The sequence below is a fragment of the Nomascus leucogenys genome, chromosome 22a (genome assembly GCF_006542625.1).
Source record: "Nomascus leucogenys isolate Asia chromosome 22a, Asia_NLE_v1, whole genome shotgun sequence".
Classification (NCBI taxonomy): Eukaryota; Metazoa; Chordata; class Mammalia; order Primates; family Hylobatidae; genus Nomascus; species Nomascus leucogenys.
This window is the reverse complement of record NC_044402.1, coordinates 16,610,609-16,638,459: the sequence shown is the minus strand read 5'-3', so window position 1 is coordinate 16,638,459 and position 27,851 is coordinate 16,610,609. Positions and strand designations below refer to the sequence as shown.

The 27,851-nt window shown below is 41.5% G+C and overlaps 1 protein-coding gene across 5 annotated transcripts in view; it reads right to left on the bottom strand.

The window, feature by feature from the left end:
• Positions 1-4,120: 4,120 nt before the first annotated feature.
• The window catches only part of FOXN3 (forkhead box N3), a 461,477-nt gene continuing 437,746 nt past the window's right edge, over positions 4,121-27,851 (bottom strand). For all 5 annotated transcript variants that reach the window (XM_012498097.2, XM_030802814.1, XM_030802816.1 and 2 more), the window contains one exon: positions 4,121-10,877. In XM_012498097.2, the coding sequence (XP_012353551.1) occupies positions 10,322-10,877 (556 nt within the window). In that variant the 3' untranslated portion in view covers positions 4,121-10,321. The remainder of the gene's footprint in view (positions 10,878-27,851) is intronic.

Here is a 27,851-nt window from a genome sequence, read left to right as displayed (position 1 = left end):
TACAATTCAACATGAGATTTGGGTGGAGACACAGAGCCAAACCATATCAATCCATAGCCTCAATGTCACCCTCTGAGTGAGAATCTTGGGTGGATTATTAAGAGAATAGTTTGTAAGCTCTTGGCAAGGAGGCCATCTTGGGCTAAGACAGAGTAAAGGAATGAATGAATTGTGGTTTCTTTTCATGTATGGGGTATGTTCCTCAAGACTTCATATAATAACTACGTAAGTCAAGGCTAATTCCCTCATAGGAATAAAGTAGAATTCACATTATTTCAATTTTTATACAATTAGTGAAATTTTGTTCCTGTTCATTGCTTTATTTCAAATTTGCATACTTTACATTAGCATAGAGTGTGACTTTATTTCCTTTCTTATAAAGGAAGACTACAGACTTATACATGGAGAATGAGGATGTACTTGACAAACTTTTGACTGGATGGAGACATGTAGGTTGCATCTTCAGAAAGCCTAGTGCCTGCATAACTAGTTGAATGATGAATGACTGACAATGAAAGGTGCTGATTGAGAAGAAAGTTGACCTACAAAGAGGGCTCTAGACCCATGCCACGTGGCTCCAGCTTTGTCCTTATACAAAAGACATTTTCAGATTTGTGATCAAATGATACCTGGAAGGAAAGCAAATGTTTTTGATGACAAAATCTGAATCCTCATACCCCCAGCCCACTGCCCATCTGAACTGACTTAAGACAGTGGACCAAATCCAAGGAGATTTGACAGAGATAATGTAGTCCCTCACTGTGATTCAAAATGGGTATCTGGAGAAGAACATCAGTAGCCAGGACTTAGTTGTTTTAGCTAATAGCAACTTCAAGGTGAATCAGTGGTTTGGTTATATGAATAGAAATAGAGGATCTAGAATTAGGTGGGGACAGTTTCTCATCATTGAACTGTACCTGGAATTCTGTCATCAGTTCTCGGTTCTGATCACAAATGGGAACATGTTCAGAAGAAAGAGAATAGGAGGCAGAAGTTGGAAAGTTTATTCTGAAAAAGACTTAGAAATTATTGTTGTTTTCAACAATATTATTGTTGCCATGTACAAGATGATTTAAGTTTACATGTTTGTGGCCTTTTAGGATAGTCTAAGCACCTTCAGGTAAAAGTCTTAGGGAACAGGATTTTGTCTTAATATAGGAACAATTAGAAGTGTCTGAATGTGGTAAAACCTCTGCAGGCAGGTGATGTGTTTGGGCATCTTGACACCATTTCATGGTGAATTGGGGACATTGTAGCAAGGAGTCTATAAATATGAATTCTCTCTTTTAAACTCTTAGAGAGTCAGTTACAGATGATTCCACCAAGATAAATAATAAATGGTCAGCAAACATATGAAAAGTAATGTAACTTTGCTAGAAATTAAATTAAAATTAAAATGGCAACAAAGTACTATTTTTGTCTGTTAGCAAAAATTCAAGAGTAAAATCATATCCAATACTGGTGAGAGTGTCATGAAACTGGGGTTTGCATCCATTGCTGTTGGCATTGGTGCCTCTTAGAAAATCTGTGTATAAACAGCTACCTCATTGATAACACTTTTGTTTCAATAGTCCAATAGGCAATCTAACTGAAAGACAAGTGGAAAGAATGTAAATTGCCACATACCTGAAGATGTTCATTGCAGTATTACTTATAATAGAGAAATTGAAAGCAATATAAACATTGAAGAGTAAGGTAACAGTTGAAGATGGATGTTATGTATTACTTCAAAAGATAATCATTTTTCACTACAGCTATATGGAAAATGCATAGGATATGTTAAGTGTGTATGTGTGGTGAATTGCCAGCTATGAAATCCTGCAGATCTGATGATTATAATTACATACCAAATAAACGGATACAATAGATAAGACAGAAAATTTCTTCTGTTTAAGTCCAGCTCCACAACTAGCTAGGCGTGTTATCCTGGGCAAAAGTTTTCCTGTGTCTCAGCTGCCTGGTCCATAAAATGGGGAGTTTGGACCAATGGTCTCTAATATTCCTTCCTGTTTTATAAGGTGAATAGACTGGACTCATTTAATGAAGAAACTGTATCCTGGGGGGAGTAGAAATCAGCCACTATCTTGGTTTTCAGACTTTCCCCACCAGACATAATATGCACTTCGTCCATATTATATCTTTTTGGAAGTCAGTTTGAAATGTGTAGCAGGTGAGAAAAAGTAGAATTCCTGACTCTCTCAAGTAAGTTGCCGTATTTGAAGGAGATTTAGCCATATATACTCCAATTACTTTATTATGGAGTAACATAAAACAATTCTCATAAAAAAGTTACTGAGTCCAAAAATGCCCAAGAATGATTTCAAATTACAGTACGACTGCTATAAGCATCATTTAGACACACTGCTCTAGAAAGGTCTGTTCACACAAAACAAAGGGGCAATTTTTTAAAAGACTTGAGTACAAGGGAATAAACATATTATTAAAGATTATTAAATGTTTATTCCCTTGTACTTCAGTCTTTTAAAAAATTATCCATACCCAGCCCACACACCCTGGTTTTGTATTCCTATCAGTGAAAAAAAAAAAAAAGGTCAAAACACACTTCCGCTGGCATATGTGGGGCCATTTAATTTGGTGATCTGGAAGTAGGGTAACCAGAACGTGAGCTTTTAGCTCATAAAAACCTCCTAGTCATATCAGACTCCCGAAAATGCCCTCATCTGTTCATAACTTTCTAGAAGGATGGTGACTTCTTAGTTCATACTTTCATCAGGCAGTGCAGTCAAAAGGTAAGGAGAAACTGCTTAGGGTCTGCAGTGCCCCTCACTGGCACTCATCAAGACTCAGCTTCAAGCCCAGAAGAGCCTTCATGGTCCCTGACACCATGGGGAGAAGTTCCCTGCTCTGAGAACCCATAGGACTTTGAAAACAGTGTTACCTGATCAGAATTCTGCAGGTGTGATCATTTTGACAGGGCTCCCTCAGGTATGCTGATCATCCACGTGGGGTCTCTCCTCCAGTCTCCTTGAGAGTCACTTATTGAAAACAGTTGTTGTAGGTGCTGTTTTAAGGTGGCCCCACCTTATATTTGGCCTCAAGCACTACCCAATTTGGATGATTACTTGATTCATCAGATTCAGCTCCCAATGACTTTAGCTCTTCCTCCCAATCAAGTCTCCTGGAATATTGATTTGCACCCTGGAGGACACATCACAGCTTTGAAAGTGATTCCAACAATGGGATCAGATATGGCAGCAACAAGGGCCAAACCCACAGGATCCAGAGGTGACCACCTTGAGATGTGTAATGGGGAGGAATTTATCCCAGTAGGCTTACCAGGACAGATGGGCCCATGACCTTAGAATGATACCATGACTGCAGGAGGACAGGAGACACAGCCCAAGCATCTTGGAGAACAAAGACACCAGTGGATGTGGGGACCCAGCAGAAGGGTAGTGGCCAAGGCCAACTCTACACTACGGTTACTGTTGGTGGCAAGACCTGCAGACAGGGAATGCTGAAAACAAAACCATCACAAAAGGAACCAGAGAGATGCATGAGAACATCCTCTTTCTACTCCTCCAGCACGGTGACTGGTGACCTGTGATCCATTCCTTGTTCCCACTCCCCTCTCTCCCATCAGCTCCTTATTGGCTCCTGGGGGATGTGTGTGCGAGGGTCTGGGGTGACCACTTGAGTGATGATGTAATCAATACTGGCAGATGAAGGTCTTAGGGCTAGGAATGTCATCACAAGAAACCCTCAGGATCTGGGATAGGCTGGCAGGCTCCAGTCCTAAAGTACAATTGCACTTTATTGTTGGACAACTTCCAAATGAAAGGGAAGCTCCGTCTAAACCACAAGTCTTAAGGCTCATGATGGGAGGCTGGCCAGCCACCAGCTGTCTAGACCAAAGCTGGAATTCTCCTGAGATCCCGGGTAAGCCCAGCTTCTGAATGTGCATTTGTGTTTGCAGAGCAGTGTGTGATGTCCACCCAAACCTACGCATGTGTGAGGATGGGCACAATAAATGCAGCTGAGAACCCTGAAACCAGACTGCAAAAACTGCACACGCACCTGACTGCAGGTAAGAAACAGAAATGATGTCGCGGCCCAGCATCTGCACAGGGAAACGCAGCACACATAACACTACGTGGTGTTTTTCTTCAATTGATGCAACTCAGTAATTTTTATTGCAACTGGAAGACAATACATCACAGAAACTTTATGGTAGGTCTGGGGAAAAGTGTTATTTACAATAAATGATGAAATAGTTTGTCTTTGGCAATATGATTACATACGAAGAATGCAAAATGCAGGTATGGATGCCTTCCAAGCAACACCATCAAGTCCCTAGAGTTCGGCTGATCGCGCCTGCCTCCACACTGTTTCTTTAGGTTCACACGAACATAACAGAACATTACGTTCTTTCTCCTTTATGGTTCTCCCTTTCTATTCATGATATTGGCAGTTTCATACAGAAAATACAGAAAAAAAAATTGGCTTTTGAAAAATTATTACTCTCGTAAATTAATTTGGCCGTGTAGGTCTATTGGCCAGCCAAGGTCAGACGACCCTAAGCATCAATAGTAAACCTCTTGGTCTTCTGATTGCTTTATCACTTTTTTTTTTCTGTAAAACAAAACAAAACTCAGAAATGTTACAGAATCAGAGTATTAAAAAATGTACAAGTGTATATGCTTCCCAGACACACACGGATACATTTTTCCTCCACATTTTCACCATGGCAGTATTAAGTAGTGAGTGTGAATGACACAGCATGAAACTGGTTACTGAATCAGCTATGAGCTCAGATGGCCTCAACGTACATACTCAAGAAATGTTGCATGTTTAAATAACTGAGAGTGTGCTAAATCTCATCTAAAAAAAGGAGGAGAGGGGCTGGGGAACTCAGGCCACAGTCATGAAAGGATGAATACAATTTCTAGGTTTAATAGGTTCACCATATCGAAGTCTTTGAGAATCCAATATGGAATATCAATTATTTTGCAAAAGGTAGAGAAAGCAGTTCTCAACTTTTGCAAATGAAATACAGTGGAAAAACACTGTTGTATATATTCCAAATAAATAGTCTTGATTTCAACGCTAACAAAACAACAGGAAGGGTACTCGTGAGCATCTCACGGTTAAGTCAGAAATGATCGTTCGCACAGGTCTGATTTCAGAAGTGCAACAGCAAGATGCAGCACCATAGACACATCGGTTTCGGCTGTTAAAAGATGGATCATTTTAAAAACTGTGTTTTCCTTCCTTAATTTTTGGTCAGTGAAGCTAGCACTTGTTTGCTGAACTGTGGAAGAACTGCAAGGTCACACACATTATTCATGATAAAGCAACCGAGCTGACGAGTCTGTGCTTAATTCAAGGATAACCAGTAGGACAGAGAGAAAACACAAAGAGTTAACCACCATCGCCGGTGCTCTCTCGAAGGAAGAGGGGTTAACAGATGAATTCACAAAGGTAGGCAGATCTATACAGAACACTGAATGCCATGTGTAAATCCTCATGAAACTCCAGAAACAGGAACACCACACAATGTATATACTTTGATTTACACATTCCGTTACAAAGGAAAAAAAGACACCATTACAACTTTGTAACTGTGTTAACTGCAATATAAACCAAGTCCAGAGTTTGGCAGGTAACTAAAAGAGGGTTATCACTTAGGTTATATAGCAAAAGTGTTGATGTATATTATATATAGTAGTATAAATAATAAAAAAGTATTATTTAAATTAGATCACAGTGCTGCATTATGTGCATAACAGTGTTTGATATAGTATTGGTGGGCTGGGACCTACGACACTAAGGACTTAACTGTCAACACTGGGAAGTCACAATCAAGAGGAAACACAGAGTTCCAATGTTTTCTTTTGGTGGCAAAAAAAATCCTGAAGATGAAAGAAAAATACTTCTCTACAGAAACATAAAAATCAATTGCAACATCTGGGCAGCTGTGATCCACCAGAAAGAAACAAGTCCCAACCTGAATCAAAGGGAAAGAGGAATCACATGGAATTTAATCCAATCTCATCTAGAAAAGCTTCCCATTTAGGTCACTTGTACGTAACTCCAATTCCTTCTCCAAGAGCCCTTCCAGGAGAGGCACAAGGCGCCCCCCACAGAGTGGAATGAGTGGAACTTGTGTCAGTAGCCCTTGGCCTGGGCAGTCCTGGCGTGGTGCAGGACCCTGAGCTGGGCACAGAAGGCCTCCACCTGGTTCTCCCTCTACAGAACCCACTGCCTGATGCCTCCTTTAACACAACGGCCCCTTCCAGAAGGCTCTGGGGTAGTAACTGCTGTGGCCAGCAAGCACTAGACACATTGAATGCCTCTGCAAAACAAAAGAAAACTCTGTTCTTGGGAAAGGCCTCTGGCACATTCCTTCTTAAAAACTCCCAAGATTGAGACCTGCCACAATTGTTTTGGCCATGGTTTTCTCCAACCACCAGTGAAATATGGGTTTGGTTCATTTTAGTTTCAGATAGATGGCTTCACCAAAGAACTCTTGAAAGAATACTGATTAGAGAGGGGCAGGGAAGTAGGAGCTTATGGTATATTATAAGGCTGGGAAAAATCTATGATGCAAACCCTTTCCACATAGTACTAAAGATAAAAGACAATTATAATAGGATAAAAATAACTGTCTATGTGTATATCATTTAAGAAAAAAAGCGTGACTGTCTCTTTCTCTTAAATGTGTCCGAGGGCCAATAGCAAGTAATCGTAGACGTCGTGGTGTTGATGTGTTCACGGTTGGTTTCCAAAGCATCTTTAAATATTGCTATAGTTCCCCGTTTCCCCCTCCCCCCTGCCCCGTGTGAGTATGTGCGATACTGGAATGACACATGAACCGCCACTTCTCCCAGCAGGAGAAATGAAAGCAAAATCGCCACACCTCTTAATGGTGTTCAGGCGATCTGTCAGACTAATGGATACATATGCTAGTTTGGAAGCTAAAAGAACACCTGACGTTTGGGAAGGAATTCCAAGACTAAAGTGAATGACACTTAAGCAAAATATTCTTTCACAAATAGGCTTGTGCTTAAATTCTCTACTGCTCTTGGAGGAGGGGATAAGAGAGGGTGCCTCCTGCCCCTTGGCTTGTTAAGGACACGGACAACCTCATTCTGCAATGAATTCACTACAAACAGCCACATACACATTGATACTTTTTGTTTTTGTTCTCAACAATCAAAATACAAAGTTAAACACAATTGAACCATTGTTTTGGTTATGCATAATGTGTATGCCTCCAAAAACAGAAGAAAAATAGGAAGAAGTACCCTCACTAAAGGTTCCCCGACAAGTCTTCCGGCAGATCCAACGAAGGGAGACTCAGGAAAATCACACTTAGAAAGCTGCCCGATGAGGTATTTATGCAAAAAGAGTGGTTCTGGAGTTAAGAACACACTTTTATATTTCTCTATTTCTCAAAGAGATCAGAAAAGTAAATCACACACATTGCATTTTATTATTTTCTAAAAGAGGCCTCTGCCCCTTTAGAAAAATGAAATGAGGGGAGACAGCCCACGGTGGGGGTTTTAATTGGAAGAAGTCTTCCGCCAGAAACAGTCCTGAATGTTGAACCTCTGCCTTTCAGGAGAGAGGTCTGAATTTTATCATCTGTGGGGTGGGATGAAGGTGGGGGACTGAGCTGGAGGTCTTTAGGCTTGGTCAGGTGACAACACAAATCAAGGTGTCGCTCAGGCTCCATAGCTGTGGATGGCTTTTAGGGTGTCAGATGTCTGGGGAGACGGAGGGAACAGAGCACTGCAAAGACACTTTATTCCCATCTACACCCTGAACAAATATGCTGGAAGTATTCAGCTTCAGGTCATGAATTCGACCTGCTGTAGAGGTGTAGGTTTTTTCAGGTTCTCTCAACAGCAACCCACCGGAAGGTTAAGTGTGGGGAATGCACCAGTTAGTTCCCACTGTCCGGGCTGATGGAGCTCTGACATTACCTGGTCCTGGCAGATGGGCTTGGTTTTGGCCCACAGCAGTCCCTTTTTTAAAAGTTAAGGTCATCTCTGTTCCCTCCTCTCCTCACGCATCATATCCTGAGCCACAGTACTGGGTGCTTGTGTTTTAAAGTTTCCCTCCACTTGGATGGAAGATCATATTCTTTTAGAGATTTTCTCTTTGGACCCCCCACCCCCACCCCGCCACCAAAGAAAATTTCTTAGGCAAAAGTAACAACAGGAGTTTCTGGGCTGCATGACATTGTCTGGTTTCTAAATTCAGCTCTCACAATCTGGGTGGTCTTAATTCCAGGTTGGTCAGTGTGCTGAAGGTAGCGATGGCCGGCCCCTGCTTCCTACTGCAACATGGCATTGTGGCGATAGGATGTCTGGGGCTGGCCTTTCCTACCTCGGCATCGCTTCCTCCTTCACATGAACCCCGTCTCGTCCCCTCACCCAATAAGGCCCATTAGCACGTTTCCCCTTCTTCTGGCTAATTTGCATAATTATTCACTGCCTTTTTCCTAGAACCAAATCATGGTAATGATTTTCTCAAGTAAGCGTCCCATAATTCTCTTGATTCTATCATACACACTCACTACTAAGTTTGCCCTCAAATTATTGCGTCATGTTAAACATGTACAGACAGAGAGAAAGGACACACTTTTCAACAGAGAATCAGAGGGGGTCGGGGCTGAAGTGCACACAAGGCAGTACAGAGTTCAACCATCCAAGCCCTACCAGAGCATGAAGATATTTTTATATTGCAGAGTAAGTTCCCCAACAGTCAGAATTTGTCCCTGAAGAAGGTTAAACCTTAAACACCTGCTTCAAAAAACCAAAACAAAATAACCCGAAAACAAAAACAAAAAACAAAAACAAAAAGGAAAAAAAGAAAGCAAAGAAAAAGAAAGAAAAAAGAAGAAAACCAAAAGAACTTCTAAGCCTAAGGGCTTAAAAATTAGAGGCATAGCCTTTTCTCTATCTCCTATATTTATATGAAAATAATTCATGCTTCATGCTAAATACATTATTTACCTTACAAGAACTTTGTTACTTTTGAATAAAAAAAGTTTGTTTTTGTGATTTTTTTCTTTTTCTTTTTTTTCTTCAAAGGAATCCATGCATTATGGATCAGAAATTTCTGCTGGCTATACTGGCTGAATGTGGAAATCACTGATTTTTGCAAAGATAAATCCTAACATTAATTGCAAACTCCATTTTGAGGGCAGTATAGGAGTTATTTTATTTTTTGCCATGTTTTACTTTTTTTTTTTTTGTCCATCAGTGTACCTTTAATCTTAAAAATACACCACAATACTAATGGCAGGTTCCGTAGCTTTCTAGTTGTTTTTTTTTTTTTTTTTTTCACTTGGATCAAATAGTTTTGATAGACAGAAAAAGATCTGTACCATTATTTCCTTTCCTTAACAGCTATTGTAATTTCCTGGACTTGGTTGCTTTTCACTTGGGCAGTTAAGAAGACACAGCTTGTTTTCCGCATCAGTTTTCTCTCTCTCTCCTTCGTGTGTGTGTGTGTGTGTGTGTGTGGTGTGTGTGTATGTGTGTGTGCACAGGGCCAACCTAAAGGCTTATGGCTTTTGGAACATTTTCTTAATAGAGAAAAGAATTCAATGATTAGCAACATCACTAAAAATTTACCCCATTTCTTCTCCATGAGTCACTGACACCCGATGTGCATGAACAGTCCAACGTCCACCTCGTAAGACGTCATCGGGCTTCAGGGTTCAGAAGCATGGAGGACTGGTGGCCGGCCCTCTGTGCTCGCCGTGTGACAATTCCAGTGGCTTTCCTGGCACCATCAGATGCCTGGTGCCACAAACTTGGGTCTGCTCCTAGGGGGACGAGGGGTTCCTCCTTCTCCTCAATTGCTTTATGTGCCTTCACTCAGTGAACCCAGTGGGATGGACAACCTGACTTTTTAAACCTAAGAGTTGGGCCTGAACGATGATTACTTTGCCCACGTGCCTTCTAGGTGCCGAATGTGTGTTCCTGTGGTATTGACGTTGACATCCCTGCGGATTCAGCCACAGGTTTCTGACAAGCTGGAGGAAGCAATGGTAATTTTGGCTTTTTCGGTTTTGTCTTCAGATAATGAAAAGCTTTTGTAAAACAGCTGAGTGTCAATATGAGTTCTATGGCTTCAATCTCCTTTAAAAATAAAATTCTTAAGGGTCCAAAACAAAGAAGAGGGGGCAAATTAAAACAAAATAAAAGAAAAAGAAAAGAAAGAAAACCAAACCAAAAACAAGAAAAAAGAAAAAAAATTGCTGATATTGCCACAAATCATTAGAAATCTCCTGACATGCTGAAACCAAATGGCCGTAAGTTCAAAACAAATCAGTGACTTGTTTTTAATTTTTTGTGGTTTCCTTTTGCTCTTTCTGCCCCTTTGCCGTCCGATTGGTGATGTTATTCAAACAGGACCGGATCCCTGCTAAGTGCAGGAGGGACCCCGCCGCTTCTTTCATCTCCTCATCATCGCTCTCGGGGGGCTTTTCGGTGCGTCTCTTTTTGAGGGGCAGTGTGTCGCTGGGGACCTTCCTGGCCTTGGCGAAGTGCTGGCGCTTCTTGTGCTGGGATGCGTACCCGCTGTCCCCCAGAGAATCCTTGGGCTCCTTCTGGCTGTGCTTCCTGTCGTCCTCTTCCGTGTCGCTGGGGCTCTCGTGGCTCCGGAAGCTCCCCTCACTGCCCTCGCTGCCCTCCTGGCTCCCCTTGGTGGCAAACTCATAGTGGTCGTCGGCCGAGGAGGAGGAGGAGGAGATGGAGTCGCTGGTGGGCGAGGTGCTCCGGGCGTTGGAGGACTTGGCACTGCTGTAGTTGTGATCCTCCTTGGGGTCTCCGCTGACCACTGGGGAGCCACACGACGGCTCGCTCTCAGTCCGCATCCGGCAGCTGGTGATGCCATTCCTGCGGAGCGAGGACAGTGGGGAAGGACGGGAGACAAAGAGGGGACACAGTTAGACCTCCTCAGATGGGGGCACCTGGCAGCCCGCCTGCATTCAAACATCAGCCCCTTTGTGTTCATTGGAGCCACTGGCAAACTGTGGGGGCAACAGGTGGATCTCCTTTGAAGGCAGGGTCCTAAATCCTGACACCTCAGTCTCCCCTGCTTATCTCCTATAACGGCAGTTTCACTCCACTTGTGTGGTGAGATGTCAAAACAACACTCTTCTGAAGTGACAGCGCTGGAGGCTCCATCTCTTACATTAAACCATAAAAATCAAGCTGTGCTTGGTTCGTGTCCCCGCCAACACCACGGAGTCAGACACCGCCAGACGATATTGGCTGGGTACTTCAGAGAAAAAAGTCTGCTCTCGTCTGAAGCGGCTACATTAGCAGGCTTTTGTCAGAAGACTAAACCAGTGTTCAGCAAAGATAGATACCTGCCATGTGGTGACAGCTACTCACTCATGCATTCCCTCCCTCATTCATGCAGTCTACAAATATTCACTGAGCGCCTAAAAGAAATGCACGACCTTAGGGAGGGTTCTGGGGGAGGGACACGGGGTTGGATCGGATATAGACACTGCCACAGCGATGCTGCAGCCTAACAGAAAGGCAAGTCAGGGTCACGTCACAGACCAGAGAGCAATAAGCTACGATTTCCCGAACTCAACGCCTGCCAGGCGCTCTGCTAAGTCTGCGCAGAGGACCATGTTTAACTCCGTAAAGTGGATATTAGCATCCTTATTTTACAGTGGCTCGAAGTGAAGCCTGGAGAAGTTCAGTGATGTACTTAAAGTCACACAACTAATCACTTGCAGAGCAGGGACTGGAATCACAGTCTGACTCTCAGACTTGAGGTCTTAGCTACATCACCAGACCGACCCTCTTTTGTGATTTCCCTATAACAAGGTCCCTGCTACCCATGCCTATCGGGCCTTTGTAGCACTTAATCACACCTCTGATTATTTCTTTGTGTCTTTACATCTGAGCGATGTACTTAACATTCCTTGTGCTTCCTTATCGCAAAAGTGGGAATAGTAACTACACCTGCTCCCCGTGGGGGTGGGGCTGAGGACACGAATTAATGCCTACAGGTGCCTGGACCACGGCTTGGCCTGAGAGCAATGGCTGTGAAGCTTATTCCTGGTTAGGCCCCACAATACCTATGTCTGGGAGGCAGCTGCCTGTCTCTTAGTGCCTGGCACCCAGCCTTTAGAAGGATGAATACTTGCAGGAGAGAAGGGTCACTTATAGCTGAAGAGGACGAAGGGTGGACGCCAGGGAATGTTTTGTGGAAGACAAGGCATCTGACCTCGGACACGAGGGCTGAAGAATTTGGCAGGGATGGGAACTGTTCTATCGCACCATGCTGGCCCGGTTTCCTGTAAGCTCATCTGCCTTGTGATCCATTTCTAAGAGTTCTGGGGAACATGACCCTACTTTTCCTGCCTAGATGACCCCAACTGTAAGTACTCTTCCATTCCCTCCATAGAGGGCACTCCCCACCATCATTATGAATTGTGTGGTCGTGTGTCCCATTAGAGAGCTAGCTCCACGAGACAGGGTGTGGTTGCTGCTAGGCCCCCAGTGGCTATCGCTGTGTCAGTATGGTGGACACAACAGATAAACTGAGGAAGTGCAGCAGCAGGTGGAATCATGTGGCTGAGAGTATGAAGCTCGGGAAGTGACTGTGGGTCTCCACCACCATGACTCACTGGGCACATGCTGAGGATACGGCACTGGTAGAAGGGCTGTGGGGTCAGGACCACCAATAAGATAACAGTAGTGACAATCTCTACCCTGGCTTTTCTCCTGTCACCCTCATGGGCCTTGAGGCTCAGGGAGAATTCAGTTGCACCCCACATAGAAAGTGAAAGGGGAAGGGAAAGAGTCCCTAATGAAAAGGGTGTAGTAGGGAGTGAGGCAAAGGAGTTGCTCTCCTGGGACCCCAGGGCCAGTGGTATTCTGCTAAATTTAGGCTGGGGGAGAGACTCTGTACTGTCATGTCCACCAGCAAAATGTATGAGGGTCATTATCAAAACCCAGCCTTTGCTAGATGTCCAAGAGCCTCATTATGAACCCCAACATTTACAATGTGTGCATTTGTACATTGAAGTCCCAGTGAGACCCAGAAGGGTCCCAGCTTGTGTCCTGTGCTCCGTGATCCCAGATACACACCACCTCCCCCAAATCCTTACAGACGGAGCCTGGCTTGCAAGCCACACACGCCGGTGCTCATATCCCACTGTTGCTTACTGGTGACTTTGAGCAGGCTGTTTTACTTCTTGAAGCCTCAACTTCCTCATGTACCTTGTGGGGCTGCGTGAGGACTAAATGAACTGTCCTGAGCACAGAGCAAGGCTGTTTGTGGTGCCTGATCATGTTTCCTTGCGGTTCGATTCCTGCGACTTCCTGCTGCTATGACTTGTTCACTCTGAGCAGTCTTGTTTTCTCTTTCTATTCTGGATTGGGAGGCGTATGGGAACCCAGCACCAAGTCAGAGGAAACAGGCCCTTCAAGAGGAGTTCCTCCAGGGCTTGCCTGTGAACACAGCCCCTGAGCTTTGGGGTCTGGCCTCCTCCATATCTGTTTTCTGCAGACTTCCTATTTCTTGGCTGTGTCTTGGGTGCATAAAGATGGCTGGGATAGGATTACTTTGAGCTGTTACCAAATGTGAAACTTGGTAAATGTAATTAATCATACAGCTAGCTATTAATAGTTATTAAAGCGAATGAAAATGAAGGTCTCGTTGTATGGTCCTCTTAATCTTTGCCATTTGAGGGAACTACTGTCAAATACAAAAATAATTCACCCACTGAACTAACATCAAACAGTTTCATAGTAAATCTAAGTATACTTGAAAGAGTAAAGTGGGCTATATTTAGCTTTTAATAAATGGATTCAGTTCTGAATGCTTCTTTTAAAAAATAACTTGGGGCTTACAACTCACGTCACTACCACAGTTAAGCAGAACATGATCCCTCTCTGAACACAGACGGGGAGAATCACGAGTGAGAGAGTGAGAAATAAAGCAAGTGCTCCACGGTGCTGATTCCTGGTGAATCTAGGTGAAGGGTCTGTGCTATTCATTGTGCTTTTCTTTCCCTTTTGTCCTAAGTTTGAACATTTTTTAAATCAAAGTTTTAGGGAGGGGAGAAATACACTAGAACCAAAGCAATGATGTTAAACGTGAGCTCCACACTATCACAAGAGGAATGGTTTCGAGCCTGAGAATGTCTCTCTCTTTCTTAAACAGGGAGATTGGCAGCATTAAAGAAGGGGATCCAAATGGAAACTTTCTTCTTAAAGAGATCCCATGGATTAAAGGGAGAATAGAGAAGAGAAGGATTCCACAGCCCCTGATTTGGTGCTGTGTGGGGCAGAGTTTCTGGTACCACCTAGAATCACACTGCATGCCAACAGACAGTTCGTGACCCAAGTCCCTATTGGAACACTGGCCTACTTAACCCATTTCACAGAAAAACAGAAGCTCAGAGAGCCCCATGGTTGTTGAGTGGGGTGGCCCAGACAGTCTCAAAGATGGTTTAAGCAGGAATTCAAAATATCTCCCTGTCACTCCCGAAGAAGGAAGTTTACTGTGATGAAGACAGAAAACCAATACATCCACTGATAATATTTCTGGATGAAAACAGGTACACAGACATAACTTCAGGGAGTGAGAATTAAAATATAAATGTCTCTCTCATTTGATGAAATTAACCTTCCCCGAGATTTTAGCTTGGGATTATGTAATCTATAAATTACACACAAAACTCAGCAGGAAGTGACAAGCTCCTTCAATTATTAATAACTTGGTGCAATGTTATTCACGATGGTGCAAGCCAGCTGCACTGACTTGGTGTCAAATGTTTCCCGCCACAGGGATTGCCATTATAGGACAACAAATGCTTAAAAGAAACCAGCCATTCTGAACATGTTGGAAGGTGAATTTCTAACCACTTTCTTAAAATTCATTCATTAAAATGAACATGTGATACATCCAAAATGCCTGCAATTTTTCAGTTTTAGCTGAATTTATGTGTAACGATATCACAATTTGCATAAATTAGCATTAATCAAAGCCACCTGATTTTACTGGGCCTCTAACAGTTTAAAGCATGTGGCTCAACAAAACCACGTGCTACTGATCTCAAATAAAACCTGGTACTCATTCTCTTGTCAAATAGTTGGAAAATATCAAACATAAAAAGAGAAATCACATTAGTTCAAACCCAGAATGAGCAGGCTTTCAACTAACAAGTCAAGGTGTAGGTTTATGACATGGCCATTTGCCATTTTTTGTTTGTTTGTTTAACCAATTAATTAGGGGTTCCACTACAGTATAATGAGCATGTGTCATCTCCGCCTCTTACCTGGTGCACTAGGAGTCTCTCTGGAACTAATGGCTCTAACTCTAAAGGATATCATGTAGGGTAGTTGTCCTCCCCAGGGATTTACTTGAGGACTCTGATCTTTTGCCAAATGTGAAAAGTAGATGGGATTAATGGGATTGTAGAAGCAGGGAACTGGAGCGAGTTCAAAGCTTCTTTTGAAAATCAACTGCAAGTAGACATGGAAGAGAAGAGATGACCAAAGACTTCCACCTCCAGTCAAGTGGTAGAGAGACATTTGGAAGGTTCTCTTCTGATTATAATACAAAAGATCCTAGATCAAGTACAGTAACTTGTTTTAAAGGCATTGCTGAGTTCACTAGAAAATAAGGGATATTCAGAGACCAACAGAGACATACACACAAATAAAACATTTTAAAACAACCTGCAACGTGAGCAATCAGGCAACTAAGAAAGCCAAAGTTTCTCTATAGCAAACGTCTGCCCTCACAGTAGAACAAGAACCCAAACTCACTCAGTGGGCGGCAGGAAGGGAGCAGCAGGAAGGTTGATTCTGGCTGCTCCCTGCTTACTGTGTTCCCTCTAAGGGCGTTAAAGTGGCCTCAGGTATACTGGTCCCCAAGGCTCCCAACCGAAGTTTTAAAAGCAAATCCTCTCTGGAAGAACATACTTTAAACCCAAGCCACAAGGAATTTCCACGGATAAGATTCCAAGAACATGGGTTCATAATAAAAAAAAAAAAAAACATTAAACACAATGGGAATAAGCCACCATAAGCAAAGAGACAAGAGAACAAAGAAATGACAGAATCTGAACAGCAAAGACTACAAATGTTGAAATAATTAGTTACAGAATGTAAAGTTAGTATGTTTAAATAAATAAAGGAGGGAATTGAAAAATACTAGAAAGGAAGGTCAGGCTATATTGGAAAGCACTAAGCAGAACTTCTAGAGATAAAACATATAATCCTTGAAATTAAAAACATCAATGCAAAGTGTGGTGGCTCACACCTGTAATCTCAGCTATTCAAGAGGCTGAGGAGGAAGTGCTTGAGCCCGGGAGATCAAGACTAGCCTGGGCAACATAGCAAGACCCTGCCTCAAAAATAAATAAATTAATCTACATTGAAGGTGCTCCTAAAAAACTCAATGTAGCGGAGGAGAAAAATTAGTGAACTGTTAGATGGACCTGAAGATACTACACAAAATGCAGCAGAAAGAGACAGAGATAGAGAATATGGAAGAAAGGTTGGATGAGACGGAACACAGAAAGAAGAACCAATGGAAACCTAACTGGAGTTCCAGTGAAAAGAAAAAATGGAGAAGATTCAATACTTGAATAGAAAATGACTAGAATTTTCTAGTTTTGATGACAGTACCAATTTTCAGATTCAGAAAGCCAACATGTCCCATGCAGGATAAAGAAAATAAAGTCCATATGTAGACACATCACAGTCAAACTTTAGAGCAGACACAAAAAAGACAAAAAGATTTTTAAAGTAGTAGAAAGAAAACGTATCGCCTAAAGTACTAATTAAGATAAAACAAGTGAAGCAGAAGAAAGTGGAACAATATTCTCAAGAGAGAAAATAGCTGTTGATCTAGAATTTTATATTCAGTAACACTATCTTCTAAGGGTAAAGGCAAAATATAACTTTTCAGGCAAAAATTCAGGGCTTTAACTACGAATAAACCCTCACTGTAGGAATTTCTTAAGAATATATTTCGGGAAAGAGAAAAATGATCTAAAATGGAAGATCTGAGATGTAAGAAGAAATGATCAGTACAGAAAATGTAGGCTGGGTGCTGTAACTCATGCTTGTAATCCCAGAACTTTGGGAGGCCGAGGGAAGCGAATCTCTTGAGCCCAGGAGTTCCAAGACCAGCCTGGCAACATGGCAAAACCCTGTCTCTACTAAGAATGCAAAAAATTAACTGAACATGGTTGTGCATCCCTGTAGTCCCCAGTACTCGGGAGGCTGAGGTGGTAGGATCATTTGAAACTGGGAGGCTGAGGCTGCAGTGAGCTGTGTTCGTGCCACTGCACTCCAGTCTGGGAAAGAGGAGTGAGACCCTGTCTCAAAAGAGAAAAGAAAATGTGGCCAAGTATTGATTGTACAATACAATAATAAATGGTTACACACACACACACACACACACACACACACACACACACACAAACAAAACCAGAACCAACGTACTGGAGAAATGTAGCATATCAATTGGGAGGTGGAGAGAACTGAATTTAAAGCATTCCCAGAGCCCTGTATTGATCAGAAGGTTAAAGATATTGATTAACTTTAAATATTTAAAAATATTCATGCTAAAAGTCCTAGGATCGACACTAAATGAAGAAAAACAGAATAGGTAACTTCCAAACCATTAGAAGGGGGAAAAACGGAATGAGGAGTAGGAGAATCAATTTAAAATAATGCTAGAAACAAAAAAGAATCTGCAAAAATGGGGCAAACAGAAACGTAAAACAAGATGATAGAACCAAACCCAAAAATGTCAATAAAAATGGGCTAAAAATCTTCAGCTAAAAGGTACAGATCATTAGCTCAAATTTAAAAAAGAAAAAAGAAGCCATGTGCTATTTGCAAGAGACAATCCTAAACAACAGGATAAAGAAAAACGGGTTAAAAGTAAGACTGGAACAAGTTGTGCTATGCTGGTATAGCAATATTAAAATGAGATCAGATAGATTTCAAGGCAAAAATCATTACTCCAGATAAACAGTCATTCAACAGTCTAAAGATTCAACCCATCAGGAAGATAAAACAATTCTAAACATGCATAGTTCCAATAAAATACCTTCAAAATATATATGCCTAAAATTGAAAGAGGTACAAGAAGAAATAGTCAAATCTACATTGGAATGGGAGATTTTAATACATCTCTTTCAGTATGCAATTTATCAAGCTGACAAACACACACATACAAAAGTTTCATATGGAGAAGATTTGACTTAGTGGACATAAACATAGAACATGTGCTAATAATGGAAAAGACATATTTTTTGATGCACACATGACATCTTTTTTATTTTTATCTACTTATATAACTGATAGAGATGGGGTTTCACTGTGTTGACCAGACTGGTCTTGAACTCGTGACCTCAAGCAATCTCCCACCTCAGCCTCCCGAAGTGCTGGGATTATAGTTGTGAGCCACTATGCCTGGCTGAAATATTTTTTAAAAACTGATATATACTAGACCATACAGCAAAGGTCAACAAATTTCAAAGAAGCAATACTGTACAGATAAATTCTCTGACCACAATATATTGAAATTAATAGTCAATGTTGACAGATAACCTAAAACAAAAATTAAAAACAACCATCTTCTCTTTAGTTTGGAAATTCAAAAAACACATTTAAAAATACCCATGGGTCAAAGAAAAAATCAAAATGGCAATTAGGAAATACTTATACCTTAACAATAATTAAAATAAATATACCAAAACCTATAGAATGCAATAAGCAATAGGGTGAGGAAAATTATAACCTTAAACTTTTATAGGAAACAAAGAAAGGCTTGAAATAAAAGTTCACAATCTAGATAAAGAAAAACAGAATAAATCCAAAAAAGAAAGGAAATTATAAATAGCAGAAATCAATGGAATAGAGAATAATGCAAAGTACAGCTAATTCAAAAAGTTGATTCTTTGAAAAAAAATCTATGGCGAGATTAAACAAAAAAGAAATGATACAAATGAAATAAGGAATAAAAAAGGGACATAGTTACAAAAGATGTTTTGAAAGATGACAAGGTATATTATGAATAACTCTTTGCCAATATATTTGAAAACTGAAGTGACATGGACAAACTCCTAGAGTTGCCAAAAGAAAGGAAATTTAAAAACACAAGTCACTCTATTATCATTACGTAAATTATATCAATAGTTAAAAATCATCCCACAAGGAAAACACCAGTGCCAGACTATTTTGCAAGCAAGTTTCAATGAACATTAAGCAATAGATATTTCCAGTCTTAGATAAACTCTGAAAACTCTGAAAGAGTTTATCTAAGAGTGAATACGCCTCAACTCCTTTTCTGAGGCTAATGTAATCTTGACACTAAACTAGATAAAGACAGAACTAGAGAAACATGGGTTATAAACAAAAACACAAAATTCATAAATAAAACATTAGCTTGGCAACTCTAGTAATATGTAAAAAAAAATGTATCATAAGCAAGTATATTCAGAAATGCAAGTTTTGTTCAAAATGACAAATTTATAGTATAATTCACCATAGTAAAAAAAAGAAAGAAAAATTTTATAGTTATCTTAACAATGCAAACTTTTTAAAATGAAACTCAATAACCACTCATGATAAAATATAGCAAAGTATGAATAGAATAATTTTGTTATGATAAAGCATATTTCCTAAGAAACCTTTAACTAATGTCCTATCAATGGTGAATCAGTAACATGGGTCCATTTAAAATATGAAATAACACAAAGATGCCTGTTATCATAACTTCTATTCAGAGGTCCTGGAATGTGCAATAGGACAGGAAAAAGAAAAGATACAATAATTAGGGAAAAAAACCCACAAGTATTGACAAAAGATATGATTTGTGCACAGAAGAATCTATAAACTGTTAGAGTTACTAATGCAGTTTATTTAGCAAGGTTGCTGGAAAAAAATCAATAATGTGAAATAAATTGCATTTCCATATATTAGCAGCAAGTAGAAAATACATCATATTAATTTGTAAAATTCATAACAGCATGAAAAAGAATCTATTCTATGTAGAATAAATCTAACTGAACAGGCATAAGAACTTTAGGGAAAAAAATCATAAAGCTAAAATGAGTGGCACTGAAGATTTAAATAAATGGAGAACTATACATGCTCATGGACTGAAAGATGCAAAAAGGAGGTTTTGTTGTTAAGAGTCAGGGTCTCACTATGTTCAGGCTGGCCTCAAACTCTCGGGCTTAAGCAACCCTCCCGCCTCAGCCTCCTGAGTAGCTGGGACTACAGGTGCATGCCACTGCGCCTGGCTTTCAATATAGGAGTAGTAATCCACAACAAATTGATCTACAGATTCCATACAATTCTAGTCAGGAATCACAATAGGGTGTCTTTTCTTTGTTTTTCTTGTTTGCACACCCCCTTGCAGTTTATCAAGCTGATTATAAAGTTTATATGCAACTGCAAAGAGCCAAGAATAGCAAAGACACTTTAAAAAGAACAAGGTGAGAGAACATGTGCTTCCAGACTTAAGAACTTACAAAGATATAATAATTCAGACACTGTGGTATTGCCATAGTACAGGAAAATATGAAATAGGACCCAGAGTCCCCCAAATAAACTCACAAATATAAAGAAACCTGATTTATATCAGAGCTAGCATTTCATATCAGTGGGAAAAAGAGAGGCTACTTAATAAGTGATGCTGGGATAACTGTTTATTATTTGAAAAATATTTAAATGTATCTTTATCTCACACCATAACTCCAGATGGATTAGAGACTCAAATAATAAGACTTAAATGTGAAAGCAAAAAACTTTAAATCTTTTAGAAAAATACTATAGGAGACTATATGACCACAGAGTAGGGAGATAAATTTTTAAGACAACAGATTTCATAAAAAGATTGATAAATGTGATTAATAAGAATGGAAATTGAAAGAGTGAAAGGACCATCTGCAAACTTAGAAAATCTGCAACATATGTAGTCAATATAAGATTGATATGTAGACTATACCAAGAACTCCTATGAAGAGAAGAAAAAAGGGAACACAGTAGAAAAATGAGCAAAATGCTAAACAGGAAATCCATAAAATAATATATTCAAAGAGCCCCTTAAATATGTGAAAAACTGTGCAACATCTTTAGTAAAAAGGGAAATACAAATTAAAGTACAATGAGATACCATTACATACCTACTAGATTGGTTGAAATGACAAAGCATGACAATTCTAAATGTGTGTCAAGATGTGGAGGACTGGTGACTACCACACTCTGCTGGTGGCAGTGTAATTGGAAACAAGCACTTTACAAAACAATGTGGCACTTTACCTTGTAAAGCTGAGCATGTACATACCCTATAAATCAACAATTTCACTCCTAGACATCTTAAATGAATCGGAGACATGTATAAGAATTTCCACAGTAGCACTGCTTGTAATATGAAAGAACTATTAATGATCCAAATGTCTTTTTTAAAAAAATGATAGTATAGTCACATAATGGGATATTATATAGCAGTGAAAATGACTCAATTACAGCTATATGTCACAAAACAAAGAAACCTAATGTGAGTTTTTAAAAAAACAAAGTTAAGAAAGACACAGTATTATTCTAGTTATTTAAAAAACTCAGGGCTGGGCACTGTGGCTCACACTTGTAATCCTAGCACTTTGGGAGGCTGAGGTGTGTGGATTGAGCCCAGGAGTTCGAGACCAGCCTGGGCAACATGGCAAGATGCCATCTTTATAAAAAACAGAAAAATTAGCCAGGAGCGGTGGTGAGTGCCTGTAGCCCCAAGTACTTGGGAGGCTGAGAGGTGGGAGGATCACTTGAGCCCGCGAGGACGAGGCTGCAGTGAGCCGTGATTGTGCCACTGCACTCTGGTGTGGGTGACAAAGCGAGGCCCTGTCTCGAATAAATAAAGAAATAAAAATAAAGACAGTAGCCTCCCCAAACTGTAAAGATGAACACTACGAAGAATGATAGGAAATACTAAGGAGCATGCAGAGAATCATTTAATACAAGTTGCATAAAATACTTCTCACCGGGTATCAAATTCTACCTGTGAGAGAGATGCCATTTAGGTCATTAAACTGATTTAACTTGTTAGTTTACAGCTCTTCCCCTTTTCACAAAATCCAGTCTAATTCTACCTGTGCCTCAGCTGTAAAATCAAGATGAGGTTTAAGATCCCTTCCATCAGCCCTAGAATTCTGCAATCTGGCAGATGCATGGCTAAAAAGGTAAAGGCTGTCCAGGGGCCAGGTGATTAGCCCTTCCTGGAAGCATCCAGGATCAGCTCTAAGAGTTCTAACTCAGTGGTAATATCCAGGGGGACCACAATTTTCTCCCATGAGCTGCAAACTGCTCCCCTAAACCACTGAGATAAACATGATTTCCTTTTTGCAAGAGATCACACAACACAAATAGGAGTGATCCTAAAACTCTCCTCCATGAATTGTTTTGCATTTAAAACAGTCCAGAATCATTGGGAGTTTGGAGGATTTCTAGGAACAACATGAAAAAGAGCCACCAGGACTTTCAAAGGCATTAACGAATGTCATTGATATGAAACATGAGGAGCAGCTCTAGAATGTTGATCAAATTTCACAGTTTGCTGGTCGTTGTTTAAATTTCTGGACCAGAAGGGCCCAAAACAAAAACTATGCTTGCTGAAACGGGCCCAGGAGGGAATTCGGTGCATGCTTTGTGTGACTGGGATTCTTCCCCGCTTTCCCTTAAACCTAGCTCTTTAGTATTTTCTCTTCTCCTCCCACTAAAAGGCAAAATCTAATACTGAGTTTTGTAACTGCCTTCAAAGACCATGATTTCAAATACAAAGGCCAACAGGTGTTTGGTCTTTACATACAGAACAAAATACAACACTAGAAAAGATCAGCAGCCAATTTACCCTCAAGTTACATAACTGGACTACAACCCTATCTTAATACTAAAGGTTGCCACCTTCCTACACTCCTGATACAAATATCTTCTCAAGGGAGGAGATAAGACAGCTGACCCGGAGCAGAACTTAGGCTCAGAGATGGGTTTTCCTGATGATTCTATTTTCACATGACCTTAAGAATTAATGTTTTCTACTACAGTCAGACCATTAATGCCTGACTTGCGTCATGTTCCGTGGGGAGTGCAGTTTTTCACTTGAGGTTGTTGGAGATCCAAATAAAATTAAGCAGCCTTAGATGGTGATTGGATGAAACTCTCGTATAATTTGGTAACAAGTAGGGCGGTCTAGACTTGTAGTCCAGATTATGGCCAGCACTCTTCAAAGCCAATGGCTTTGCCAACAAATGTACACTGTGCTGAAATGTGGCATGAATTTAATCTAAGCCTTCTCCTAAGGTTTTGGGGTACCTGAGGTTCCAGTGCTCAGGAAGGAAACCTGGGAAGCTCTGTGGGAGACAGGCTAGGCGAATCCATGAGGCTTTCCATGTTACTTATTTATGAAACACCTACAGAATGCTGACTACATGCCAGGCATATAGCTGTGTGTGAATCCAAATAACCCATGAGGCAGACACACGTTTCCTCTTGAGAAGCCCATGGGCACTTCCCTGAGGTCACACGGCTGCAGGAGATGGACCCAGGAAATGTGGTTCCTGCGTTCATGTACGTATTTCGTTGGCTCAGTTGCTATAGAACAGGCCTTCCCCACATCAGCTTTCTCCCAGTCCTCTAGCGAGCCCTGGACATTTCATTCTTTTCTGCCACCTGATGAAGCATGTAAGGATCAAAAAGAGCCCTAAAGGTTAAAAGCAAGGTGGCTGAGATCCAGGGGGGTTGCTGTGACCCAACCTAGGGTGTGGGGCAGCCCACGATGCTGTGAATGTAAGAAACCTGGGACTCCTCCTTCCCAAGAAGGCCAGCAACAGCTCTCCCAGGGCTATCATCACGGGTTCCATGTTCCATTCAATGCAATCTCTGCAAGGGATTTTCCTGGGAGAGCAGCCGAAGACACAGGCATAAAATTTTAAGATGTGTGGGTAGTTATTTTGAGGATGATGTGTCTTGAGGACTTGACGCCCAGGCAAATTTAAAAATAAGCAGGTTTCCAACGTCTAAGGATGGGCCAATCTTGGAGGTTATTGAGTAAAAAGTCAACACCGTAAAGTCAATTACACTATTGACAGATACTCTTACAAGGAGATTTCACATCATAATTATATGCAAAGGAACCTGGCAAATAGAAGCTGTGTAATGATCAGCTAATAAAAGTAACACTTCATCTATGTCAATAACAGTTTCAGAGTTAAGACAAACAAACATGGCCTTTGCCACTCAGTGGAGGAAAAAAAAATCCCTGAAAGACAAATATTTTCACTTAAGGAGAAGTCGCTTAGACTCACAAGGAAAACCTGTCACACAAAAGAGACTGGGAAATTGGTCTTTAGTGGGTGCTAATGACTCTCCCGCCCTCCCTGGGCCCCAGCTGAACAGACTGGGGCAGCAACCCCGTAAACATCTGAGCATACACAGAATACTTGGGCACTGCCACGTGGTCTGGGAGATAACATTCTGTTGTTCTAGTCTCCACTGCACTGTTTTCCTTTTTAGCCTTGGCTGAGTTTGGGTTCCACTGACATGTGGCCAAATTAAAAATGTTAAAATTATGATGAATGTGAAAATGCAAAACAAGATTTTTTTCCCCAAGCACTTCTTAATGGGTTTTACACAGACACTGATTAGGCAAATGCCTCTATAGCTATGTTTGTGTTCCTTCTTTCCAAAAGCAACTCAGTGTCTACTACTTGCCCTACAAAAAGAGGGCAAAGATACTACAAGCAAGTACCACTAATGTTCTAAAGCTTACTACCCCTCTTCCCCTAATTTCCCTTAAAACTGAGGGGGGCAAGTTCAGAATTGGTATTTGGACAACTAACTGCTAATGCACAACGATTTTCTTTACTGGTTATCTCGCTCTTCTTCTTTTTTTTTTTTTTTGACAGAGTCTTGCCCTGTTGCCCAGGCTGGAGTGCAATGGCACAATTTTGGCTCACTGCAACCTCCACCTCCTGGGTTCAGGCGATTCTCCCATCTCAGCCTCCTGAGTAGCTGGGACTACAGGCACACACCATCACACCCAGCTAATTTTTGTATTTTTAGTAGAGATGATGTGTCACCATGTTGGCCAGGCTGGTCTCGAACTCCTGACCTCAGGTGATCCGCCTGCCTCGGCCTCCCAAAGTGCTGGGATTACAGGTGTGAGCCATCGTGCCCGGCCTCTTTACTGGTTATCTCTGTTTATGCAAATGGTAACTTGCCTAGTTTCTGCAAACTATGGTTGCACATTTTACCAAAACGATTTTGTTCAAAACTCCTACGATGCTCAGGAAAGTCACTCTTTAATTAGACTATACATGCTTTTGTAGTGGACAGAGATGAAGCAAGCTGTGCCATTACAAAGCTATTGCCACTCAGTCTCAAACCCACTCTTCTACTCTGTTTCCCACACTGGGGCTGGGGCTGGGGCTGGACTTTACCACTGGGCTGCATGTAAGGCTCTGCCACCAGGGGGTGCCATAGAGAGACTGAGAAGGTGGTGGATAAAGATGGGACTCCTGCCTGTTTCCTGTTCTTGTGCCACCCTGCAATGCCTCTGCACCTCAGCAGCAGCATTCATTCTCAGAGGTGCCAAACCCAGTTTGCAGTTTTTCCAGCACTTGCAGAACTATGTTCCCTTAGAGGCACCAGCACCATCAGAGGCTGCTTCCAAGTCCCCGCCCCCCATGCAAAGGTGAGTTTCAGCTCCAAGGGGCGATCATTCCAACCTCTTCCCTTTGTTCCTTCAACCCTAGAGGTGGTAGCTGCCTCCTGCAATTACTGTCTCCACGACACCCTGAGTTATCTTTTACCCTTTCAGTTACCTAGTTAATAACTTTCTACCTGGTTCACAGCTTTGCTTTCTTTCTAATCATTTTGATTCTTACATGGTCTCACTCTGTCAGCCAGGCTGGAGTGCAGTGGAGCAATCTTGGCTCACTGCAGTCTTGACCTCCCAGGCTCAAGGGATCCTCCCACCTCAGCCTCCAAAGTAGCTAGGACCACAGGTGTGTGCCACCATGTCCAGGTCATTTTTTTTTTCTTAAATAGAGATGAGGTTTCGCCATGTTGCCCAGGCTGGTCTCAAATTCCTGAGCTCAAGTGATCCACCCGCCTGAGCCTCTCAGTGTTGGGATTACAGGTGTGAGCCAACGTGCCCGGCCTCAGCGAATTTTTAAACTTTTTGTAGATCTTGGATCTCCCTATGTTGCTCAGGCTGGTCTTGAACTCCTGGCCTCAAGTGATCCTCCTGCCTCAGCCCCCCGAAGTGCTGAGATTATAGGCATGAGCCACCACACCCAGCCCTGGTTAACATTAAAGTCTCTCTGTTCAATTACTTGGTGTGGTTTCTGTCTCCCTACTGAACCTGTCTGATACACAAGTTTGGCTCAGAGGCTGTCTTGTTTTCTTTTACTTTGGAAGGAGCCCAGCTGAGGCACTCACTGGACTGGATGAGTGGCAACTTTCAACAGAAACAAGACTTTTGCTGCAGTGCTTTGTTATTCTCTAACCACAAAGAAACCATCAGTAGTTGAAATAACACCTCAAGAGGGAACTAACCAGTAAAATTTGTCATAATAAATGCCATGAGAGTAAGAATTAAAATGAGAAGGCGGCTCCTGTTGAAGGTCAACCTGTTGTCCGCCTGGCTTTTCTGTGCCCTTCTATAAGGCATGGCTGGGCCCATAGTGAAAGCTACTCTTGAAGGCACTAAAAAAAAAATGGTCAAGAGGATAAACTGTAAGCCTATATTTAGAATCTGCTAATAAAAATACATTGTTGCTCCAAGCAAAAATAGTTCACAGTCTCCAAGTCTTCTCAACCAAGAAGGTAAACTATGAGGCAACACAGGGAAGATTTTAAGAAAGAATGAAAAACAGAGTATGTCTTTTTCAAAAATGTGAGGCAAGAGCATTGGAATTTTGGCTTCATGGAAAGAGACTTACCACTTAGGAACTCAAGAATTATTGACTTGAGAGGCAGCCAGGAAAGATACCAGAGAGTACAAGAAAAACCTTTCCATGTATTTTTGGAAAATATCCCCTTGTCAGATTAGTAGAAATGATAAGTGGTTTTATAATTTGTTACTATTCTAATTGCTAACAACTTCCCATCTTATCAGAAGCTATAGACCTTTGCTCTGAAGATTATGCGACTTGTCCTGACAACAGCAGGAGGAGTTAAAAGACAAGCTGGTGGAGAAGCTGCACAGGGCAGGGGAGTTTGACCTTGCTGCTCCCTCAGGCCCAGCTAAACACACTTTCTGGGTTGGTTTCCTTTTGGACATAAAACACTATGAAAGCAAAATGGCCTTCACGTGCAAACTTGATCCGTAAACGCAGAAGGAGAGGGATGGTACCTTCGAGGGATGCAGCTCAGTGAGACAGGCTTTTTCTAAACGAGCAACCAGGGCCTGGCACATGCAATAGTGATGAGGCATCAGCCAACTGATTGAGAGCTAGCCCTCATCCTCAGGACACAAAGCACCCAGGACAGAAAGGGACACACAGAGAAACTGCTACCATACAGTGTCACTCACTGAAGGGACAAAGCATGGGGCTAATCGGTTCACAGCAAAGAGAAGTTTCTCTGATGCTGGTTCCCAGACCACATTAAAAAAAGCATTGGGAAGGGATCATCTTTTGTGTCAGATTTTGAAGGACGTGCCGCCTCGCATATGAGGGTGAGGGGAATCTATGCAGACAAAGCTGTATGAATAAGATGAGCCAATACTGGGCATATTTGGGGAACACATTTGGCTCGAGGAGAAGGAAGTACTATCAGCGTGATGCAGGGGCAGTTACAAAAGGTGCTTCTGCA